The following is a 23,747-nucleotide window of genomic DNA, read 5'->3' as shown; positions in this document are numbered from 1 at the left end:
GTACATGGCAGTAGCGGCCTTGAAAAAAATGTCAAAATTCCAGATAATCCGTGTCTGCTACATTTAAGATGCGTGGAATTTAACAAACGCAAATACACTAACGTCTATAAACCCTATAGAATATATTCACGAGAGATTTAGGCACTAGAGTTTAATGCTGTTATCTGTGGACCCTGAACAGAGTGTCTGAAATGCATTTGTCCTGTCGTGAAAGTCTGAGATTACCTTATGCTACCCATAATGCATTGCTGCCTGGTACAGCATGTGCTCACAAAACCTTAAAAATTAGCACATTACTTTAAAACGAAAACATATATCCGATATTTTCACTTTATAAACTTCAGACATGACAATAATTTTAAATAACTTGGTGGTTAAAATTTGAACCATAAGTTAAACATGTATGCCTCTGGATGACTTGGTGACATTGCGATTATATTAGTATGGTGTTAAAGGAAATGACTTTTTTTGGTCACCAGTTTGCCTTTGCTTACAGACAATAGAGTGGTTTATGATTACAGAGGGTAGAACAACATGCTTATTAGAAAACTTTTAACAGGTAGGTCTCAACAGCTTTAACAGTTTTAAAAATGTTTTTCACTGTTCAGCTTAGTTTAGTACGTTATCGGTTTAAAAGTTATCGGACGGTAATTTATCTAAAAAGATAATCCAATTATGAAAACATTATCTTCAATAATTATCTGTTATCGGATTATCGGAAGTGTGCCCAACACTGTATATATATATATATATACACACACATATATATATATATATATATATATATATATATATATATATATATATATATACATATATATATATATATATATATATATATATATACATATATATATATATATATATATATATATATATATATATATATATATATATATATATATATATATATATATATATATATATATACACGAGGTCTATTAGAAAAGTATCCGACCTTATTATTTTTTCAAAAACCATATGGATTTGAATCACGTGTATTACATCAGACATGCTTGAACCCTCGTGGGCATGCGAGAGTTTTTTCACGCCTGTCGGTTACGTCATTCGCCTGTGGGCAGTCTTTGAGTGAGGAGTGGTCCACCCTCTCGTCGATTTTTTCATTGTTTAGGAATGGCTCAGAGACTGCTGCTTTGTTTGATCAAAATTTTTTCAAAACTGTAAGGCACAACTGAGTGGACACCATTTGATAAATTCAGCTGGTTTTCGGTAAAAATTTTAACGGCTGATGAGAGATTTTGGTCTGGTAGTGTCGCCGTAAGGACGGCCCACAGTGCCTGACGGCGATCTGCGCTTCGAGGCGGCAGCGTCTCGCCGTTTCAAGTTGAAAACTTCCACATTTCAGGCTCTGTTGACCCAGGAAGTCGTCAGATAACAGAGAACTTTCAGAAGAAGTCGGCATGAGGAGTTTATTCGGACATTCCATTGTTAACGGACATTTTGTAATGAAAGAATGTGCGGGCAGTCGCATGTCGGGCCGGACCCGACCGCGGGGGGTCGCGACAGGAAAAACACCTCCACTGGAAACCTTAACGGGCAAGTTGGAACATGCCAAAGCTGTTAAACAATTTCTCAGTTACTCACTTGTTGAAAGCCATCAAAAGCCGCCTGAATTTTACAAATGGTTTTCAACACGGAGGTGTTTTTCCTGTCGCGGCGCACACAGATTCGCCGAGTCGTCACGGAAACGACTCGGCGAATTCGCGCGCACGTCTTTCATTAAAAAATGTCCTTAAACAGTGGAATGTCCACATAAAGTCCTCATGCCTCAGATTCCTTCTGAATCTTCTCTGTTCTCTCACGACGTCCTGGGTGAATTAAGCCTTAAATTAGGATGTTTTCAGGTCGAAACAGGCTGACGACGGCGCCTGGAAGCGCTGCGCGACGTCCCGCTCCGTGGGAAGTCCTTACACCGACAGAAACACCCCATAATCTCTCATCAGCCGTTAAACTTTTCACCGAAAACCAGCTTAATTTCTCAAATAGTGTCCACTCGGATATTCCTCACAGGTCCAGAAAAATTTGATAAAGCAACGCGCGCCGTCTCGAGCAGCGTGTGAAACAAAGGAATTCAGCCGAGAGGGCGGGACCACAACTCACTCAAGGCCTGCCCACAGGGAAATGACGTCACCGACATGCGTGAAAAAACTCACGAGGGTTCAAGCATGATTGGTGTAATCGCACGTCATTATTAACAGAGTGAGGGGTCTGTATGTGGGAAATATCAGAGAAGGTGTTGACAGTACAGACCTCGCTCACGCTCAGTCTGTGCAAAAAACACAGAGGTCTGATATACACGCAAACTTACACTATCACCCGAATATGCTGCTGACGGTCTTGAGCTTGTTCGCTTTCTTCACGTCCATGAAGAACTTGCTAACAGATGGTCCGGTCGTTAGCTGGTAAGCTTTCAAACTGTGTGTTTTTTCTGATGCTGTTTAGATATTTATGGAGTATGTTCATGTCTGACTTGGTTTTTCAATCATGTTTTAGCTTCCTGGTTTGTAATGAAAAGACACGTTGTGGACCGATTGTCATGGTAACTGGTCTGAAATCAGCCAATTAGAGTGCGTGTGGCATCGCAGCCATATAATAAATATTAATATTTAACTGTAAAACTCATATATAGACATTTGTGTTTCTTTTTGCAAGCCTGAGTAGTGTTTCTGAATGTTCGAGAAAATAAATTTCATGTCAGTTACACTTTCAGTTCTGACTTTGAATAGAAATGATGCAATTAAATGATTCATTTTGATTAAAAGGTTACATTTGGGGCAGATTCACAAACTGGAGGGTCGAGTCAGAAAAATGTGACAACTTAAAAATGGAAAACAAAGGAAATACATGTGCACTCTTAATAATTATAATGTGTGTTACTTTTACACTGATATTTTATATGTTTGTGCAGCAGCTCTACAGATCATGTGACTGCACGTTTGTGTTGTTTGGTGATGAAACATTGTCCAAAATATCCTCAGTCAGACTGATGGTAACGTTGCAAAGATGACGGCCACCTGTGGCGTGGCGGGTGGAGGTCACAGGCTGCAGATCTACTGCGAGAACCTTCAGCTTCTGACGGCGTGTTCTCCTGCAGAGTGTGTTTGTGTGCACCTGTGTGTGCACAGTAACACTCATGCCTGCTGGGGATTCCAATTATAGTTTTATTTGCACCATCGAACTGCACGTGTACAGTGTGTATGCGTTCATGCCCGTGCACTTGCTGGTGTGTAGCTAACCTCTGGCTGTTCACATTAAATCAGTGTGTCCTTGAACTCAGCATGAAACTGTTGTGTTTATGTTTGTTGATACAAATGTGTGTTTTCTGTGCTGCACGGCGTTGCTGAGATCAAAACCCAATGAAATCTTAAGGTCATTCTAACCTTTTCGTCCATTCGACAAACCTGATCTGAATCCAGTTTCCATCTGATGATTTTTGATCGGTGGTTCAGGCTAAAAGCAAATTCATATCAACACAAATCTGTCACGCCTCTGTTGCAGTTACCACAGCTGATCAGTAAGGATTTGAGACAGTGCTCTCTACGTTGTTCCACTTTTGTCCTAATGGGGGTGCCAAAGTTAAGGTTTTGGGGATGGGGCATGTCCAGTGCACCCGTAAAGTATTCACAGGGCTTCTCTTTTTCCACATTGTATGTTACAGTCTTATTCCAAAATGGAGTAAATTCATTTTTCCCTCAAAATTCTACTCACAACATCCCATAATGACAACATAAAAAAGCAAGCAAACAAACTAAGAAATCGCATGTACATAAGTATTCACTGTATTCAGTACTTTGTTGATGTACCTTTGGCAGCAATTACAGCCTCAAGTCTTTTTGAATTTGATACCACAGGTTTGGTGCACCTATCTTTGGACAGTTTTGTCCATTCCTCTTTGCAGCACCTCTCAAACTCCATCATGGGGAGCGTCAGTGCACAGCCATTTTCGGATCTCTCCAGAGATGTTCAATCACATTCAGGTCTGGACTCTGGCTGGGCCACTCAAGGACATTCACAGAGTTGTCCTGAAGCCACTCCTTTGATATCTTGGCTGTGTGCTTAGGGTCATTGTCCTGCTGAAAGATGAACCATTGCCCCAGTCTAAGGTCAAGAGCGCTCTGGAGCAGGTTTTCATCCAGGATGTCTCTGTACATTGCTGCATTCATCTTTCCCTCAATCCTCACTAGTCTCCCAGTTCCTGCTGCTGAAACCATCCCCACAGTATGATGCTGCCACCACCATGCTTCACTGTAGGGATGGTGCCTGATTTCCTCCAAACATGACACCTGGCATTCACGCCAAAGAGTTTAATCTTTGTCTCATCAGACCAGAGAATTTTGTTTCTCATGATCTGAGAGTCCTTCAGTTGCCTTTTGGCAAACTCCAGGTGAGCTGCCATGTGCCTTTGACTAAGGAGTGCTTCCGTCTGGCCACTCTACCATACAGGCCTGATTGGTGGATTGCTGCAGAGATGGTTGTCCTTCTGGAAGGTTCTCCTCTCTCCACAGAAGAATGCTGGAGCTCTGACAGAGTGACCATCGGGTTCTTGGTCAGCTCCCTGACTAAGGCCCTTCTCCCCCAATCTCTCAGTTTAGATGGGCAGCCAGCTCTAGGAAGAGTCCTGGGGTATCTGAACTTCTTCCATTTACAGATGATGCAGGCCACTGTGCTCATTGGGGCCTTCAAAGCAGCAGAAATGCTTCTGTACCCTTCCCCAGATTTGTGCCTTGAGACAATCCTGTCTGAGGTCTACAGACAGTTCCTTTGACTTCATATTTGGTTTGTGCTCTGACATGCATGGTCAACTGTGGAACCTTATATGGTGACACATGGTTGCCTTTCCAAATCATGTATAGTCAACTGAATTTACCCCAGGTGGACTCCAATTAAGCTGTAGAAACATCTCAAGGATGATCAGTGGAAACAGGATGCACCTGAGCACAGTTTTGAGCTTCGTGGCAAAGGCTGTGAATACTTACGTGCACATGATTTTCTTAATTTTTTTATTTTATTTGCAAAAATCTCAAAAACTTTTTTCACATTGTTATTTTAGGTTATTGCATGTAGAAATTTGAGGGGAAAAAATTCATCCATTTTGTAATGAGGCTGTAACATAACAAAATGTGGAGAAAGTGAATCTCTGAACACTTTCCAGATACAGTGTGGGAATCAATTGTGAGGGAGTTAAACATCCAAACATATCGTCATAGTATATAGAATTTAGTTTTTATATTTTTATATCTGAATTCTTGTGACATTCTGACATTTTGTCAAAAGTCATAAAGTTCACAATTTTTTTTTTTACCTTTTAATTTTGAGCGAACTTTATTGGCCGTCTTCTTGATGTCAGCTGTGAGGTCCTCCAACTCCTGCTTGGTTTCTGCAAACAAACAAATATTGTTGAACTTTTTCAAAATTTAATTCAGTAATTAATGAATTAATTGATTTTCTTTCTTTCTTTTTAGCACAGGTGATTTGTTAATGTGATGTTTTTGAAACTCAACTTTCTCAGTCTGCTGTGGAGGTAACAATTAATTTTCCTGTGTTGAAAACCAGTTTTTCTTGACGGATCCTAAATGACCAAACATTTCCACCATCCTCAGGAGAGTCACACTGTTTGGTCAAAACGGTGAAACTTTTTCCAGCCCATTTCTAAAGGACTGACATGTTTGCTCCCACTTTTCTCCTAATTATCAGAGAAATAACAGAATCATCTTCTGAGTGATCAGATCAATTCCACTTTCTCTGAAGCAGCAGGTCCAAATCCTGTCCCCACAATTACTCATTCTGCCTATTGGTCCAATTTCCTTATCAATACCTGATCAGTTTTTTTGTGTGAAGTAATGAAGGCCTTGTCATGGTTTTGGCCTAATCAGGGCGTTGAGCCCATTCTGTCCCCCTTTCTGTTGTTCTTTTCAGCTTTGATTTATTAGTTGTTTGTTTTCTTGTGTCTTTCGTTGTCACTTTTCTTTGTTAATTTTTATGTTAGCCGGTTTGTCATTTCATTGTTTATCATTTGTTTTTCATGTTCCATTGCTTATATGAGCTTTTGTACTCTGTCTTATTCTCTGGTCTGTTTAGTCATTTTTGTTTTCTTAGGGCCCAGTCCCACTGGGGAGAGGATTAATTGCGCATGAATTGAGTACACAAATTATGGGCATTCGTTGTCGTCCGCAACAAAAATGGCCAAAAATGACAAATGTCCCAGTATGAGTTACAGATATATTAATAATGTATAGCGAATATATGATGAACAATCACGGTTGTATAAAGCATGTAGTGAGGAAATGGATCCGACGCACTGCGATCATCATGGCAGTATTATGGGTGTATTATGAATGCATCGCGCACGGCAACTGCATTGCGATCATCATGGCAGTATTACGGGTGTATTATGAATGCATCGCGCACATGTTGCGCGTGCACGGCATCTGCATTACGGTCATAAAAGAAGCGCACTCGGGCCGTCGGCATCACTATTCACACCAACAATACAGCCTCTGGAGCATTTGCTGGACTCGGACAAGTTGATTGGAGTAAAGAAGCAGTGAACAGACGTAATAAAAACGCTTTATTCGTGGCCAGTCTGTATGCAGTCACTACAACTTATTTTAGTTCGTGATGTGGACATGATGGGCACGCAAAATATCCATTTTACACACTGTCCCAGTCCGCTGTCAAGCTGCAAATCCCTGTCAGTTGCATATCAGCAGATGACGGCGAATATACAGCACATAGATTGAGTATATACTGTGTATGTATTGAGTATGCACGGAGTATGTAAGGCGGATGTCATCCGCAGCCAAAATTTTGTGCAGCTCAAAAATCCTGGAAATGGAAAACCTTGCCTCTGCAGAAAATTACGGATGTGTGCGGGTGTCGGCCGACTCATACAAGCATGTTTCACGCATATTGCGGATATAAAGCGAATATGAGCCAATTTTGTGCGCAATCCATATGCAAATCCTCCTAAACGCCAGTGGGACAGGGCCCTTAGTCAGTTCCTGGTCAGTTTGGTCTTAGTGTTTATTTTCTTATCAGGTCTCTTGTTGTTTGTTCTAGTTCTTATGTTCATGTCTGATTTTAGTTCCTGGTCATAGAAATATTATATTCGGTTGTAGCTATGTTCATTGTTTCCTGTTATGTCTCACACCCTGTTAATTATGTTCACTCCACGCCTTGCACCTGCCATCATGTTGTTTCCCTCACTTTGACTCTGTCTGCTTTGTGTTTCCTTTCACTCACACTCTGTGCACCTGTTCACATATCTTTGTCTTTTCTTCATTCCATCTTGTGTTGTCCTCCCTCACTGTCTTGCACAATGTAGTATCTTCGTTCACTAGCCACGCCCCCTTACCTGCTGAAAGCAGGAAAGGGGGCGTGGCTGAAAGGGGGCTTTCAGCGAATGCTGACTGCTGAAAGCTTTTAGAAACAGCACTTCTAAAAAAAAACTCCATTAAAATGTTTAATTAAAATAATCAAGTGTGTCAGAGTACGTAGATGCGGATACAATCAGAAGTTCACGGTTTATTTTACAGTTTAAAGGCTCTCGTTTCAACCTGGTCTCACGGCAAGTCGTGATTCAGCAGCACAAAACATACATTAATCTATTGGTTTGTGATATTGTGATGAAAAGCGCCTCATTTTCATCACGGCAGCACAAATTAATTCTCATTCATTCCGTGATGGCTGCACGAATTTAAAAGTGAAGCGGGGGGGTGGCGGTCAGGGTGGGGGTAAGGAGTAACATTAGGTTATGGTTAAGGTTAGGGTTGGGGGTGGGAGTAGGGTTAGTAATAGTGAGTTAAAAAAAAACCCAGTCATGAAAATTTGACTCATTTCGTCACGGGAGCACGAAAAAAAAAAAAAAAACGTGAGACTGGGCTGGCCGTTTCCAAACACATTGGAGGAAAACTGCATTTACAATGAGAGCAAGGAGGAGGAGGGGGAGAGGATCAAATCAGTCCAGCGCTTTTCAAACAAGACAATCAGTGGTTATGTTGTTTTTGTTGTTGCTTTTTTTAAGTAATGCAATACACTGTCATAACAGAAAAAACTCCGCCTGCTTCACTGGATGAAAGGAGAAGAAGAAGAAGAAGAAGAAGAGAGCAAATGCTATATGCTCATCAAATATTAATGTGTTTTTTAACTTTTTCAATGTTATTTTTTTTATTAACTTAGAGTTTGACAGAAACATTTTAAAAAGAACTTTGGTATTACAAATATTACAACATAAATGTCATTTTTTGTTCTATTATTCTTTCTTTCAATGCATCTAAAACCAATAACATTTTAGAGGTATAAAACCCTATAGCTTCAGGGGGCTCTGCCCCCTTGACCCCCACCGAGGGCTCCTGCACCTTCGGCCGTGAGCCGCGATCATGTAATTTACCCGCCACTAAAATGGTTCTAGCTAGAACCTTGATGATGTTATATATGACATCATGACCTATGAGCTTGCAACACAGAACTGTAGAAAAAAAACGAAAAAAAAAAACATGCTGGCTGTGACAAGACGCATACGATGAATTGAAAAATATGGAAAGGATTCTCAGTTGGAACTGGTTCTCGATTCCCATCCTTATCCAAGAACCACATCACACCAGATCTGATCCACAATTTAACCTCTTAAACCCTACAGTCCCCAAAATTGGGGACTTTCCCTGTTTTGGAACATTTTAACATTCATAACTAACCAATGCTGACACCAACATACACTTATTATACATCAAAATGTCAAGCGAAGTCTTCTCTACAAAAGTGTCCACTTCAATCACATATCAACTAACCACAGCTAAAACGCCAAGCAAATAAAGACATAAATCAGAATTCTTTTTTTTTGGGGAAAAAAAATTACTCCTACCAAGTATTATTTACTTTCAATTTTTTTGCATCCACAACATCCCCTAGGACCTGTCTTTTAGCTGATCCAAACTTTTGCATTTTTGACCTTGTACAAGCTGAGAAATAAATCATAATTTATGGGTATGTGATTTTGGTGAAATAGGCTCTAGGGCTTAAGGGGTTAATATACTGCCCTTAAAATGCCATTTCCAAACCTGAAAGAAAAACCCTGAAGTTAGTTTTTTTTCTTGATTCTTTTCAACCTGACTCATCTTCAAATTGATCAGAGCTGTTCATATGAGCTCATTTACTCTCTGCTCCCTGATCAGCTGCTCAAAATAACAATATGGCTGCTGAAGATGTCACCTATAAAAGATACAGTCCTGTAAAGTATTTTTTTACAGTGTTTTAATAACACCTGTCCGATGTATTAGTTGGCTGATAATATCGGCCAATAGGAGCCCTGTAGTTTGTCCGACAGAGGGCTATCCAGTGGTATTGTTTTCAATGCTGTCAAGCATGGCTGGGACCCCATCACCCCTTGGCCACATCAGCTACAAGAGACTGAAACTAATCTACCAGCTGCCACTAATGTTAAATCAGAGTGGGCGTTTCACAGTGATGACAGACAAGTGGTTGTTAAGCCACCAGCAAGGAGGTTCCAAAACAGAGGAGTCTATATTCTGCAAATACTTAGCTCTAGGCTCTAGTTACCCAAGGCCATCAAATATGGCCATTGAGTATTATGAATGCTTCTTCTTGGGATTCTTGGGACAAAGGCCTTCGATGAGTTCAAATATGGCTAACCTTGACCTATTTTAAGAGGTTAAAAAGTCACATTCTGTTTCAATCTGTTACATTTTGTGTTTGAGTGGCGGGCGTGACAGCCAATCAGAGCACAGCTGCACTGTGACGTCAGTGGCTGGTCTCTCCAAAACTGTTTTGTGTGTTTATATACATGTTTCTCATATATTACGTAAAAGCCCTTCGAAAACTGAAAACGCTGTTTTTGGATCCTAATAATGCCTCTGAACTTATTTACAAGACATTTCGTGGACCTTAGCATGGTGACATCACAGGCTGGTCGCTAGCTACAAAACTCCTTCATTTTTGTGTAAATATAGCCTCTTTGTCATATATTATGTAAAAGCTAGTGAGAAATAAACCCTTCTAAAACTGAAAACACTGTTTTTACCCGAGGCCAACATATGGCCATTGTGTATTGCGAAGACCTGCCGTCCGTCCGTCTGTGTACAGTTCTATTATTGCCTGAGGCTTCAAATTCACAGGAAAAAATCTTGTGACACAGACCTTGAACAGCTTTGAAGATCGCTAATCTTGACATATTTTAAAAGGTATTTTAACAGGTTAAACCTCACATTCTGTGTAAACCTGTTTCATTTTGTTTTTGAGTGGCGGGGGTGACAGCCAATCAAAGCAGAGCTGTACAGTGACGTCAGTGGCTGGTCTCCAAAACTGCTTCATCTTGTGTGTTTATAGACATGTTTCTCATATATTATGGAAACGCTAGCAAGAAATAATACTTCTAAAACCAAAAATGCCGTTTTTGGAACCTAATAACGCCTCTGAACTTATTTTGTGGACGTTAGCATGGTGATGTCACAGGTTGGTAGCTACCTGCAAAACTCTGTTTTGTTTGTGTGTAAATATATCCTCTTTGTCATATATGATGTAAAAGTGAGCAAGAAATAAACACTTCTAAAAGTGAAAATGCTGTTGTTAGAACCTAATAATATCTCTGAAGTGATTTAAAAGACATTTAGCAGATGTTAGCGTTGTTTAGTTTTTGAGTGGCGGGGGTGACGGCCAATCACAGTAGAGCTGCACTGTGACATCACAGTCTGGTTGCTAGCTGCAAACTCAGCTTTTGGAACCTAATAATTACTTATACAACTGCAAATTATACAGAACGCAATGCTCATACGGCCGAGGGTATTTTAGTAACCTGATAAGACCTCTGGAATCATTTACAAGACATTTTTGCAACTCAAAGCTAACTTCCTATGAAGTTCAATTTGTCTCTTTAATACCTATAAATGCATAGAGGGTGATCTACAAATATTCCTTGATTTGTGCAACTTCCGTTCTTGTCAATAGCTCATGTACACACAGATGCACGCCCTCCTGCAGATGCCGTTAAAACATAAATCTTACTTATGATTGATTAAGGGGCGTTATTGAACATGTACACACTGTATGTAAGACAACAGGATCTTAATAATTAATAAACTGCAAATTATAAAGAAGAGAATGCTCATACGGCTGAGTGTATTTTAGCATTGTGTTATATTTTAATAATTCGATGGAAGCCTATGAGCTGTCAACATGCTCTCAGCTCTGATTCTGCTGGTTTCCACTTGGCTAAAAAAAAAAAAACAAACCCTGTGAAACATATCAGAATATCAAAATAATCTTCTCTCTCTACGTCTTGATCCCACGCTTGTGTGGGGTCAAAGGGCAACGTGCACCAAATGTGAGCAGTCTTGCTCAAGAACGATTTGTCAGTCACGATCACTCGGGGCTTCAACCCACCATCCGAGCGAGACATACACAAAACACCACACAAAATAAAAATAGCCAAAGCTCAGTTTCTGTTGTTGTTGTTGTCAGGTTTTTGTTGTTTGTTTTTATACAGTAGAATCACATCCTTTCAGCTATGTTGGAGAGAGGGACCGGGTGTAGAACTGCAGCAGTGTTTCTCAGATTTACGATGTCTGCAGAGCCGTCGAGCTCCAGCATCAACCTGGACTCCTTTCTCTCTGCAGATTTTCATTTTATTTGTTTGCTCCAGTTTTATCTCCCTGCACCCCACATTAGGCACAGTTAGGGTGGTGACTGATGTGGGGCACACAGACACATTCTGAAAGTCACATGCATTGAAATTTGGGGATCTGGTTCAATTTAAAACAGCACAGATTAGGTATAATACAAACAAACAAAAAAAGACTTCCAGTGTCACAGACCGAATGGTCCACCCCGAACAATTGGTCCTTCCTGCCTCCATTGTGCATGCATTATTTCGGACCACAGCAGCTCGTTTGAGACACAGTCTCTTCACCCAAAGAGATCAAATGAACTAATGGGATTATTAACCATCAGATGACAAGGTAAAACCTCTTAAATCATTCTAAAGTCAGTTTTAAGCAGAAACAAGGCTGTTTAAAGTAGAAACAAGGCAATACTCTATGACGCTTTGAAATTACTGATGCTTGGTGAACGCAGCAGCTAGCAGCCCGTGTAGCTCGCTTCCTCCGCCTTTTATGATGAAATAATGCTGAATTTACGAAATGATTGTTGTACAAAAGCTTCAGATATTTGTCACTGAGATAGATGATGACTGGAGTGTAGTTTGAAGCAGTAACGAGGTGATAATCCGTGAACCGCAGCTAATGACACGTGCAGTGAAGGCAGGGCGGACTGATTTTTAGGGGGGACCGTTTAGTCTGCGACACTGGGCAATATTCAAAAAAATATTATGCTCTAGTTTGTTGTTCTGAAGGAAGTTCACACATGGACACAATTGGTGGTACCCCTATAGTTTATGTACACATTTTAGTATGTGGTTAGAAATATAAATGCAAACAAAGCGATTTTGTTTTATCAAAATATTTATTTAAAATGTGTAAAGTTATTTGGCAACAAGAACAAAACAAAAACTCTTCATAAAGTGAAACAAAAAATACTAAGATAAAATGTATGCTGGACACAATTATTGGCACCCCTTGATGAATTTACGGTAAATCATCACTTTTACAGCCAGTTTTCTTCAGACAAGTCAGGGGATGGATACATGGACATTTCCAAGTTACTGAATATGTCTTGGACTTTGTTTACACCAATTATGAAGAAATGCAGTGGGGGATTTACTGAACTATGGAGGATTTTCTTTCACCAAGACATCAAATCTACGCTTGCATCTCAGATGTGCAAATTGTAGCTGAACTTTCAGGTCTTCTTTTTAAGAAAATCCTCTTCTATCCCATGTCACCATGAAGCTGTTTAACGGGGGATACAAAATGCAAAACATGCACAATGCACAATTTCTCCAATCACTGCCAGAGAAGCCTGTAACTTCTTCTGGGTTGTCTGGATGTCTCGGTGGCTTTCCTCACTCTTTTTGCACAGTTACTTAGTTTTGAGAACTGTTTATTCCGTACAGAGTTACCATAGAGTGCCGTACCATTTGTATTTCTTCATAATTGATGTAAATAAAGTCCAAGACATATTCAGTGACTTGGAAATGTTCACGTATCCATCCCGATTTGTCTGAAGAAAACTGACAATAAAACTCATTATTTACAGGTATTATACCAAAAGGGCCCATTATTATGCAACCTATCATCTTGGCTTGTATATTTTAAATAAATTTATATCATGTTGTAGAGATTTGGTTTGAGTTTAAGGAAGATAATTTTAGATTTTCTTTTTTTGTATTTGAAATCAATCAATCAATCAATTTTTTTTATATAGCGCCAAATCACAACAAACAGTTGCCCCAAGGCGCTTTATATTGTAAGGCAAGGCCATACAATAATTATGTAAAACCCCAACGGTCAAAACGACCCCCTGTGAGCAAGCACTTGGCGACAGTGGGAAGGAAAAACTCCCTTTTAACAGGAAGAAACCTCCAGCAGAACCAGGCTCAGGGAGGGGCAGTCTTCTGCTGCGACTGGTTGGGGCTGAGGGAGAGAACCAGGAAAAAGACATGCTGTGGAGGGGAGCAGAGATCGATCACTAATGATTAAATGCAGAGTGGTGCATACAGAGCAAAAAGAGAAAGAAACAGTGCATCATGGGAACCCCCCAGCAGTCTACATCTATAGCAGCATAACTAAGGGATGGTTCAGGGTCACCTGATCCAGCCCTAACTATAAGCTTTAGCAAAAAGGAAAGTTTTAAGCCTAATCTTAAAAGTACAGAGGGTGTCTGTCTCCCTGATCTGAATTGGGAGCTGGTTCCACAGGAGAGGAGCCTGAAAGCTGAAGGCTCTGCCTCCCATTCTACTCTTACAAACCCTAGGAACTACAAGTAAGCCTGCAGTCTGAGAGCGAAGCGCTCTATTGGGGTGATATGGTACTATGAGGTCCCTAAGATAAGATGGGACCTGATTATTCAAAACCTTATAAGTAAGAAGAAGAATTTTAAATTCTATTCTAGAATTAACAGGAAGCCAATGAAGAGAGGCCAATATGGGTGAGATATGCTCTCTCCTTCTAGTCCCCGTCAGTACAGTAGAATCAAATGTTCTGATACTTTTGGAGGGCAATGTATCATCACAAAACAGCAAAAGTAGGACATAATTTATGGCTGTGTGAATTGAACTTTATTTTTGGTTGTTTTTAAGCTGTTGGTTCAGTGATTTTTTTGGATGCAGAGTGATAAAAACTGTAATGTTATCATCTGTAGAATAACCACTTTCATCGAGCAGCAATACTTGAGCCCATATTTGACTCCAACACAAAAGTGCAGTTCCCTGACTGACCACTTGAAGCTGGCTCCAAAACAGTACACATTCCCATAGAAGCCCATTTTAAAATGTTTAAAACTTTAGTGCAGAAATAACCATGTTTATGGCCTGGTAAAAAAAAAAAGAAAAAAGAAAAAAGGGTTTGGTCTCTTTAGATAGTTTCCTCCACCATGACAACTTCTTAGTTTAAAATGTATAAATCCATAAAGTTCTGTATAATTGTGGGTGTGGTTGCTTTGAGTGACAGGGGCTGAGTCGAGTGATTCCTGCTCTTGTAGCCGCTGACCGTAAATCAGTAGGTGTGTACGATACTGTAACACTTGGTATTGAGCCGACACCAAGTAAATACAGGGCTAGAACTGCCGATACCAATACTGATACCGATACATTTTACTTAGAAAAAAAGCATATCTGCTTTGGTGTACGGCAGAGCAATGTGTCATAATTTAGGAAGTGAATGCAATATGCAAATTTGAATGAGAAAAAAAAAATAATTTTCATGATCATTGAATGATTGATTTTGTTATTTTTCCTTTAATTAGTTGATCACAATTATTCCTGTTCCTGGCATCCATCCGTCTGTGGGAGACGATGGTGTAGTGTTCAGTTTGTTTTTTTGCTTTTTTAAATACACTTTTCAATTCAATTTTAATTTATGACATTAATACAACGTCAAATCACAACAAAGCTGCCACAAGTAAGGTCTAACCTTACCAACTCCTAGAGCAAGCACATAGGCGACAGTGGTGAGGAAAAACTCCCTCTGATGATTTCAGGAAGAAACCTCAAGCAAACCAGACTCAGAGGGGTGACCCTCTGCTTGGGCCATGCTACCGACACAGTTGACAAAACAATTATACAGGAAATTTTTGTCTTTTGTTTCTATCTGCACCTGCGCGAATGACTTATAAGTCCATTGCACGAATGACAATCTCTTCTGCATTTGCTGCACGTGTACTGTGATGCCTGCTGAGGCTGCCGCTGTCACTCCTTCCTCCTAACTCGTTGCTCAGAAAGGCCTTGATTTCTTGTCTGCAGCTGTAAAATAGCTCCAATCGGCGCTCCTCTTCCTCTCTGCCATCATGCAGTCAGTCGAGCGCCGCTGAGTCATGAAACTACACACTGACAACAACTCACAGCAAAGCAGGAGGGGAGGGGGAGGAGCAACGGGAGCATGAGCGGAGAGGAGCGGTGATTGCACAACCGCTATGTTGTAACGGGAGTTGTGTGCTGAATGTAGAGAAGAGAAACTGAAATGTAAGTATAGAGCTCATCACACAAGTATCGACCAATACCAATACCAATGTTGCTATCGATACTATCAATACTTTAGATTGATCCACCCACCACTATAACTCGGTGTCCGCTTGACGCTGAGCCACTCACTGTTGTGTTGTTGTGTCTGTTTGGAGTACTTCATTACAAACACCTGGAATATTACGGCTCGTTGTGCGATGAAATGTCTTAACAGATCATCTAAGATGTCTCTATTGCAATATTCACACTGACTGAAACTCATCTTATTTAATGTTGTATGCTAGCGGCGTTAACACTTTTAGCACCTGGTGGTAGCTTGAGCCATTATGCCCACATAATTTGTGATTACTGAGTAAATATGTGGCTCATAACTTTTACTATCGCTCCAAAATGACACATGTGCAGTGAAAGCAGGGGAGACCAATTTTTAGGGGGGACCGTTCAGTCGATGACACTGGCAATGAGACTCAAATGATACTCGAATTCCCGTCAATTTAATGGCCCAATGAAAAAAAATGAAAACCAGGACATTGTCATCGCTTTCTAAAAAACCCCAGGACAGCCAGGACAGGACGTGAAAACAGGACATGTCCTGGGAAAACAGGACGTGGTCACCCTACGTTAGCCTGTTAGCTGCTGCTTCGGACTCAAAGAAACGGGTGTGTTCAGCCTTTTTTGGTCAAACACTGAGTCACTCACGCTCCACCCCTTTATGCATTCATGAGTTCATCATCAATCAGTTTTGGCGGGGCTCTCAACATGGTGATGTCCAGACAAGGGGGCCCCCAAAGTTGAATTTTATGATGTAAAATTTTGTGTTGTTACGCAGGACAAAAAAGAGAAAGAAAATAAATAATATACAGTGATGAAAATACATATTTCAGCACCCTGTGGTTTTGTAAGTTCTCCCACTTAGAAATCATGGAGGGGTCTGAAATTTTCATCTTAGGTGAATGTCTACTGTGAGAGACATACAACCCCTGGCAAAAATTATGGAATCACCGGCCTCAGAGGATGTTCATTCAGTTGTTTAATTTTGTAGAAAAAAAGCAGATCACAGACATGACACAAAACTAAAGTCATTTCAAATGGCAACTTTCCGGCTTTAAGAAACACTATAAGAAATCAAGAAAAAAAAGATTGTGGCAGTCAGTAACGGTTACTTTTTTAGACCAAGCAGAGGAAAAAAATATGGAATCACTCAATTCTGAGGAAAAAATTATGGAATCACCCTGTAACGTTTCATCCCCCAAATTAACACCTGCATCAAATCAGATCTGCTCATTGACATTGACCCTATGCCATGACATTGACCCTATGTGTCTTTTTGCAAGGAATGTTTTTGCAGTTTTTGCTCTATGGCAAGATGCATTATCATCTTGAAAAATGATTTCATCATCCCCAAACATCCTTTCAATTGTCCAAAATATCAACATAAACTTGTGCATTTATTGATGATGTAATGACAGCCATCTCCCCAGTGCCTTTACCTGACATGCAGCCCCATATCATCAATGACTGTGGAAATTTACATGTTCTCTTCAGGCAGTCATCTTTAGAAATCTCATTGGAATGGCACCAAACAAAAGTTCCAGCATCATCACCTTGCCCAATGCAGATTCGAGATGCATCACTGAATATGACTTTCATCCAGTCATCCACAGTCCACAATTGCTTTTCCTTAGCCCATTGTAACCTTGTTTTTTTCCTGTTTAGGTGTTAATGATGCCTTTCGTTTAGCTTTTCTGTATGTAAATCCCATTTCCTTTAGGCGGTTTCTTACAGTTCGGTCACAGACGTTGACTCCATTTTCCTCCCATTCGTTCCTCATTTATTTTGTTGTACATTTTTCGATTTTTGAGACATATTGCTTTAAGTTTTCTGTCTTGACGCTTTGTCTTCCTTGGTCTACCAGTATGTTTGCCTTTGACAACCTTCCCATGTTGTTTGTATTTGGTCCAGAGTTTAGACACAGCTGACTGTGAACAACCAACATTTTTTGCAACATTGTGTGATGATTTACTCTCTTTTAAGCGTTTGATAATCCTCTCCTTTGTTTCAATTGACATCTCTCGTGTTGGAGCCATGATTCATGTCAGTCCACTTGGTGCAACAGCTCTCCAAAGTGTGTTCACTCCTTTTTAGATGCAGACTAATGAGCAGATCTGATATGATGCAGGTGTTAGTTTTGGGGATGAAAATTTACAGGGTGATTCCATAATTTTTTCCTCTGCTTGGTATAAAAAAGTAACCGTTACTGACTGCCACAATCTTTTTTTCTTGATTTCTTATAGTGTTTCTTAAAGCCAGAAAGTTGCCATTTGAAATGACTTTAGTTTTGTGTCACGTCTGTGATCTGCTTTTTTTCTACAAAATTAAACAACTGAATGAACATCCTCCGAGGCCGGTGATTCCATAATTTTTGCCAGGGGTTGTAATCTTAAAAAAAAAAAAAAAAATCAGGAAATCACAATGTATGATTTTTAAATAATTTATTTGTATATTACTGCTGCAAATAAGTATTTGAACACCTGTAAAAATCAATGTTAATATTTGGTACAGTAGCCCTTGTTTGCCATTACAGAGGTCAAATGTTTCCTGTAGTTTTTCACCAGGTTTGCACACACTGCAACAGGGATTTTGGTCCACTCCTCCATACAGATCTTCTCTAGATCTTTCAGGTTTGGAGTTTCAGCTCCCTCCAAAGATTTTCTATTGAGTTCAGGTCTGGAGACTGGCCAGGCCACTCCAGGACCTTGAAATGCTTCTTACGGAGCCCCTCCTTAGTTGCCCTGACTGTGTGTTTGGGGTCATTGTCATGCTGGAAGACCCAGCCATGACCCATCTTCAATGCTCTTATTGAGGGAAGGAGGTTGTTTGCCAAAATCTCACAATACATGACCCCATCCATCCTCCCTTCAATATGGTGCAGTCATCCTGTCCTCTTTGCAGAAGAGCACCCCCAGAGTATGATGTTTCCACCCCCATGCTTCACGGTTGGGATGGTTTTCTTGGGGTTGTTCTCATCCTCTAAACATGGTAAGTGGAGTTGACTCCAAAAAGCTCTATTCTGGTCTCATCTGACCACATGACCTTCTCCCATGCCTCCTCTGGATCATCCAGATGGTCACTGGTGAACTTCAAACGGGCCTGGACATGTGCTGGCTTGAGCAGGGGGACCTTGCTGCCCTGCAGGATTTTTTAAACCATGACAGCATCATGTATTACTAATGTAATCTTTGTGACTGTGGTCCCAGCTCTCTTCAGGTCATTGACCAGGTCCTCCTGTGTAGTTCTGAGCTTTCTCAGAATCATCCTTATCCCACAATGTAAGATCTTGCATGGAATCCCAGACCGAGGGAGATTGACAGTCATCTTGTGTTTCTTCCACTTTCTAATAAATAATCATAACAGTTGTTGTCTTCTACCAAGCTGCTTGCCTGTTGTCCTGTAGTCCATCCCAGCCTTGTGCAGGTCTACAGTTTTGTCCCTGGTGTCCTTAGACAGCTCTTTGGTCTTGGCTATGGTGGACAGGTTGGAGTGTGATTGATTGAGTGTGTAAACAGGTGTCTTTTATACAGGTAACAAGTTCAAACAGGTGCAGTTAATACAGGTAAAGAGTGCAGAATAAGAGGGCTTCTTAAAGAAAAATTAACAGGTCTGTGTGAGCCAGAATTCTTGCTGGTTGGTAGGTGTTCAAATACTTATTTACAGCAGTAACATACAAATAAATTATTAAAAAAATCATACATTGTGATTTCCGGATTATTTTTTTTATTATGTCTCTCAAAGTGGACATGCACCTAAGATGAAAATTTCAGACCCCTCCATGATTTCTAAGTGGGAGAACTTGCAAAACCGCAGGGTGTTCAAATACTTATTTTCCTCACTGTATAACAGTACAATTTTGATAGCCAAACAAACCATTATTTGTGTGACTGGAGGACCTATCTTTGTGGCCGAGATGGCGGTGGGATTCAAACACCGGACTGCTCGAACTGAAGACCAAAACTCTACCAGGTCAGCCAAAGGGGAATTCCTCACTAGCCAAGGGGAATTCCCCACTAGCCAAGCTAGTAGGAACATCTTTTCAATCCGGACTTCACCTTGCTACATTTGGAGTCTTCATGATGAACTCCTGAATTTTGAAAAATAATTGAAATGCATAAAAAAAAACAAGCAAACCTTGACTGTTTTCCATTGTTTGCATCAGGGTTCTAGCTAGAACCATTTTAGTGCCAGGTAAATTACATGATTGTGGCTCATGGCTGGGGGTGCAGGGGTCCCGGGTGGGGGTCAAGGGGGCAAAGCCCCCTGAAGCTATAGGGCTTTATACCACCAAAATGTTATTGGAAAGCCCAATTTTAACAAATTTTGAGTGGTTTTAGATTCACTGAAAGCAAGAATAATAGACAAAAAAAGACATTTATGTTGTAATATTTGTAATACCAAAGTTCTTTTTAAAATGTTTTTCTCAAAGTCTAAGTTAATAAAATAAATAACGAAAAGGTTAAAAGCACATTAATATTTGATGGGCATATAGCATTTGCTCTATTCTTCTTCTTCTTTAATCCAGGGCAGGCAGAGTTCTTCTGTCATGACAGTTTTTTTCCAACATGTTTGAGTGGGATTGCATTACTTAAAAAAACAACAAAAACGATATAACCACTAATTGTCTTGTTTGAACAACAGCTGAATGAGGCTACTCTCCCCTCCCCCTCCTCCTCCAAATCCCCTCCTCTTTCGTGCACTCTCTCCTGCCCCTCCCACCTCCCCATCCTCCTCCTCTCTCTCATCATTCCTCTGACCTTTCTGGAAAAGAGAGCTTTTAAACTGTAAAATAAACTGTAAACCTGTGAATGTATCAGCATCTACGGACACTGACACTCTGGATTATTTTAATGAAACATTTTAATGGAGTTTTTTCCCTTTAAGTCAGAGCAAATTGATCTGTTTTAAATGCTGAAAGCAGCTGACTGCTGATCTCTCTGCCATTTGTGGCTGAGATATGAAGAAAATGAGAAATATATTTGTTATTTCTTTAATTATTTGGTTGAAATTGCAAAATAAAACAAAAGCACAACACTATAACCTTGAAATATGATCAAATTGGTACATTTTCCAGCAACATTTCAGTTCATTTTTTTGGAAAATCCATGCCGGGCGGGAAAGGAAATTTGAACCCAAGAGCCAGGAGGAAATTTGCAGTGCTGGGTGGTACCACTCGGCGCCGCCCACTGTAGCAAGCACTCTGGTTTGCATAATTCATTTTATGAATAGACTTTATTTTTCTTTTTTCCTGTATGCTCTTTACCCCCTTATTTCACAATATGTATATAATAAAGTTCTGGCAGGTTGGAAAGAAAGAAAACCAGGCTTGTTCAGTATATAAATAGTAAAACCTGCATATAATGGATTCAGGTGGACCAGGGAATTTTGTCTTTTATAATTAAAATCAGCTATATGTATAAAATGGACAAAATCTGCTATATATAAAATGATCAAAATCCACCATGTGTTTAAAACAGACAAAATACATTATATTTATGTAACAGATTAGTTACAGCCAGGAGGCGCAGAGCGATCAACGGGATTCCCTAGTTCCAATTAGCCTTACATATGGACCCGGCGCCACGAGGGAGTGTTTGGGGGCGATGCCCCCTCACGTCATCAACCTCGCCCCCTTGGATATGAGAGTTATCAAAAATAAAAATAAAAAAGAAAGAAAAAGAAACACTGGAAAATATAGCGCCTCGCAGTTTCGCGGATTTTTTAGTCCAATTTTGCATGCTTTTTTTTTTTTTAAACAGCGCATTGTGCTCTGCGTCCTTATCAAGCAGGCCGGTGTTCTGTCGAGATGACAGGACACCTGTTGCGGCATCACGAAGGGAGAGCACGCGCATTGTGTTCTGCGTGTCTGTTTATAAGAATCTTCTCGCCCAGAAGAAAAAAGAGCGCCAACAACTACCCATAACTGTGTTCTTCACTCGGAAAAAGACACCTGCAGCGAGGTGTGAGTGGAAAAAGGCGTGACAGTGGCGCGGCGCCAGGACGCAGAGGCGCGATCAGAGGAACTGTGAAATACTGGTCAGTCACTATTAAAAATTTCTTATGTGTCCAACCTCATAGGTTGATCGTTAAAATTAAATTTGTTAGTTCTAAAAGCCATCATTATTATTTATAGGAAAACGTTCTATTTTTATTTCTCAAACAAATGTTTGGGCCTGAAAACAGGTTGGTCTTATTTTTCTACTAAGGTTTGAACATTGAGAGTGTTTACACAGGAGAGAAAAGTGAGAAAATGTTAATGTCTGTTTGAGAAAAGTGTATACTGTGTAGTGAGGGGTTTTACAGCCTTAAAATGTCTATAATAATTGTAAAAAATAACGCTGACTACTTCACGGATTTCGCCTATTGCGGGCTATTTTTAGAACGTAACTCCCGCGATAAATGAGGGACCACTGTATATCTACATGAAAGGTTTATGTGGGATTAATCTACTGTCTCGTGTCGTTTCTCAGATCAGTTGTTGGTCTGGTTTTGTGGTATGCAGGACCGAGGGTCTATACGTTCAAATAATAATTAAAAAATACTGTCATCACTCTTTACTCTTAGTCAGTCTCTTACAACGGTGTAGCCTAAATACACAAGCTTTCAAGGCGCGCACCCAATTCATTACGCACGCTCAGAGGCAGGTACCCTCCGTTGCTTACTTTTTGTGTGTGTGTGGGGGGGGACCCCGCCCCCTGTGATAAACTCATCGCCCCCTTAATATTTTTTTCTGGCGCCGGGCCTGCTTACATATTTCCTTGATTAAACACCTGACCTTGAATTTGGACCTGCCTCATTTAATGATGGGTCAAAACTTTGTCTGAAAAAATAAAGGCCTGCTTTAAATAAGCTCTGAACATTCTGTGCATTAAAAAGATTACATTTGGTCAAGTCACTCTTTTTTCTCAGTCCGCTGCGGAGTGGTACCTTAAAATGCTAAAGACTGATTTATGCTTCTCAGTCTCCATAACTCTTTGGCCATGCAATGATGTTGACATGCGTGACCCTTTTAAAGTTCTCTGTCACGTCTTTATGCAATTTACCACATGGACAGCGGCTTTTTCTGGAGTAATTTTTCCCTCGACGAGCTCCACTTCTTTATACAATCATCAGCCTCCAAACCGTTTTGGTACAAATGGTTGTTTTGGGCTTTTCTTTGAGCTTCTAACCATTAAGCGGATATGCAACATGACTAGGTTGTTGCACGTTTAGCATGGTTTTAAATGTATTTTATGTTGTTTTTTGCTGAAAACCCACTCGAGTTTTAGGTTAATATACATCCATTCCTGCATTTAACAGTGTGTTCCATAATGATCGTGGCCAGTGAAGTTGTCATTCACTCATTAAAATTATTCATAACCATCCCAAAGACATATATTTATGTTCGCCTGCCTTCAGTAATGCTGGTATTTGGTTAGACTCTTTCTCTCCGATTGTTCTGTCTGAGTTATTTTCATTAGTTACTTCCTCCAAACCATCTATTAGACCCCATTCCTACCGTTAATTAATGCTTCGATCTTAAATATGATCAATCTATCTTTATTAGTTGGCTATGTACCACAGGCTTTTAAGGTTGCAGTAATTAAACCATTACTTAAAAAGCCATCACTTGATCCAGCTATCTTAGCTAATTATAGACCAATGTCCAACCTTCCTTTTCTCTCAGAAATTCTTGAAAGGGTAGTTGTAAAACAGCTAACTGATCATCTGCAGAGGAATGGTCTATTTGAAGAGTTTCAGTCAGGTTTCAGAATTCATCATAGTACAGAAACAGCATTAGTGAAGGTTACAAATGATCTTCTTATGGCCTCAGACAGTGGACTCATCTCTGTGCTTGTCCTGGTAGACCTCAGTGCAGCTTTTGATACTGTTGACCATAAAATTTTATTACAGAGATTAGAGCATGCCATAGGTATTAAAGGCACTGCGCTGCAGTGGTTTGAATCATACTTATCTAATAGATTACAATTTGTTCATGTAAATGGGGAGTCTTCTTCACAGACTAAGGTTAATTATGGAATTCCACAAGGTTCTGTGCTAGGACCAATTTTATTCACTTTATACATGCTTCCCTTAGGCAGTGTTATTA

General features: G+C 40.1%; 1 protein-coding gene across 1 annotated transcript in view; it reads right to left on the bottom strand.

Moving 5' to 3' along the window:
- The window catches only part of stx1b (syntaxin 1B), a 199,516-nt gene that overhangs the window by 49,829 nt on the left and 125,940 nt on the right, over positions 1-23,747 (bottom strand). Inside the window, exon 4 of the mRNA XM_034191041.1 lies at positions 5,324-5,398. Coding sequence (XP_034046932.1) covers positions 5,324-5,398 — 75 coding nt within the window. The remainder of the gene's footprint in view (positions 1-5,323; positions 5,399-23,747) is intronic.

The sequence above is a fragment of the Thalassophryne amazonica genome, chromosome 16 (genome assembly GCF_902500255.1).
Source record: "Thalassophryne amazonica chromosome 16, fThaAma1.1, whole genome shotgun sequence".
Classification (NCBI taxonomy): Eukaryota; Metazoa; Chordata; class Actinopteri; order Batrachoidiformes; family Batrachoididae; genus Thalassophryne; species Thalassophryne amazonica.
The sequence above is the reverse complement of the archived record's forward strand: the minus strand, read 5'-3'. Positions and strand labels throughout refer to the sequence as shown.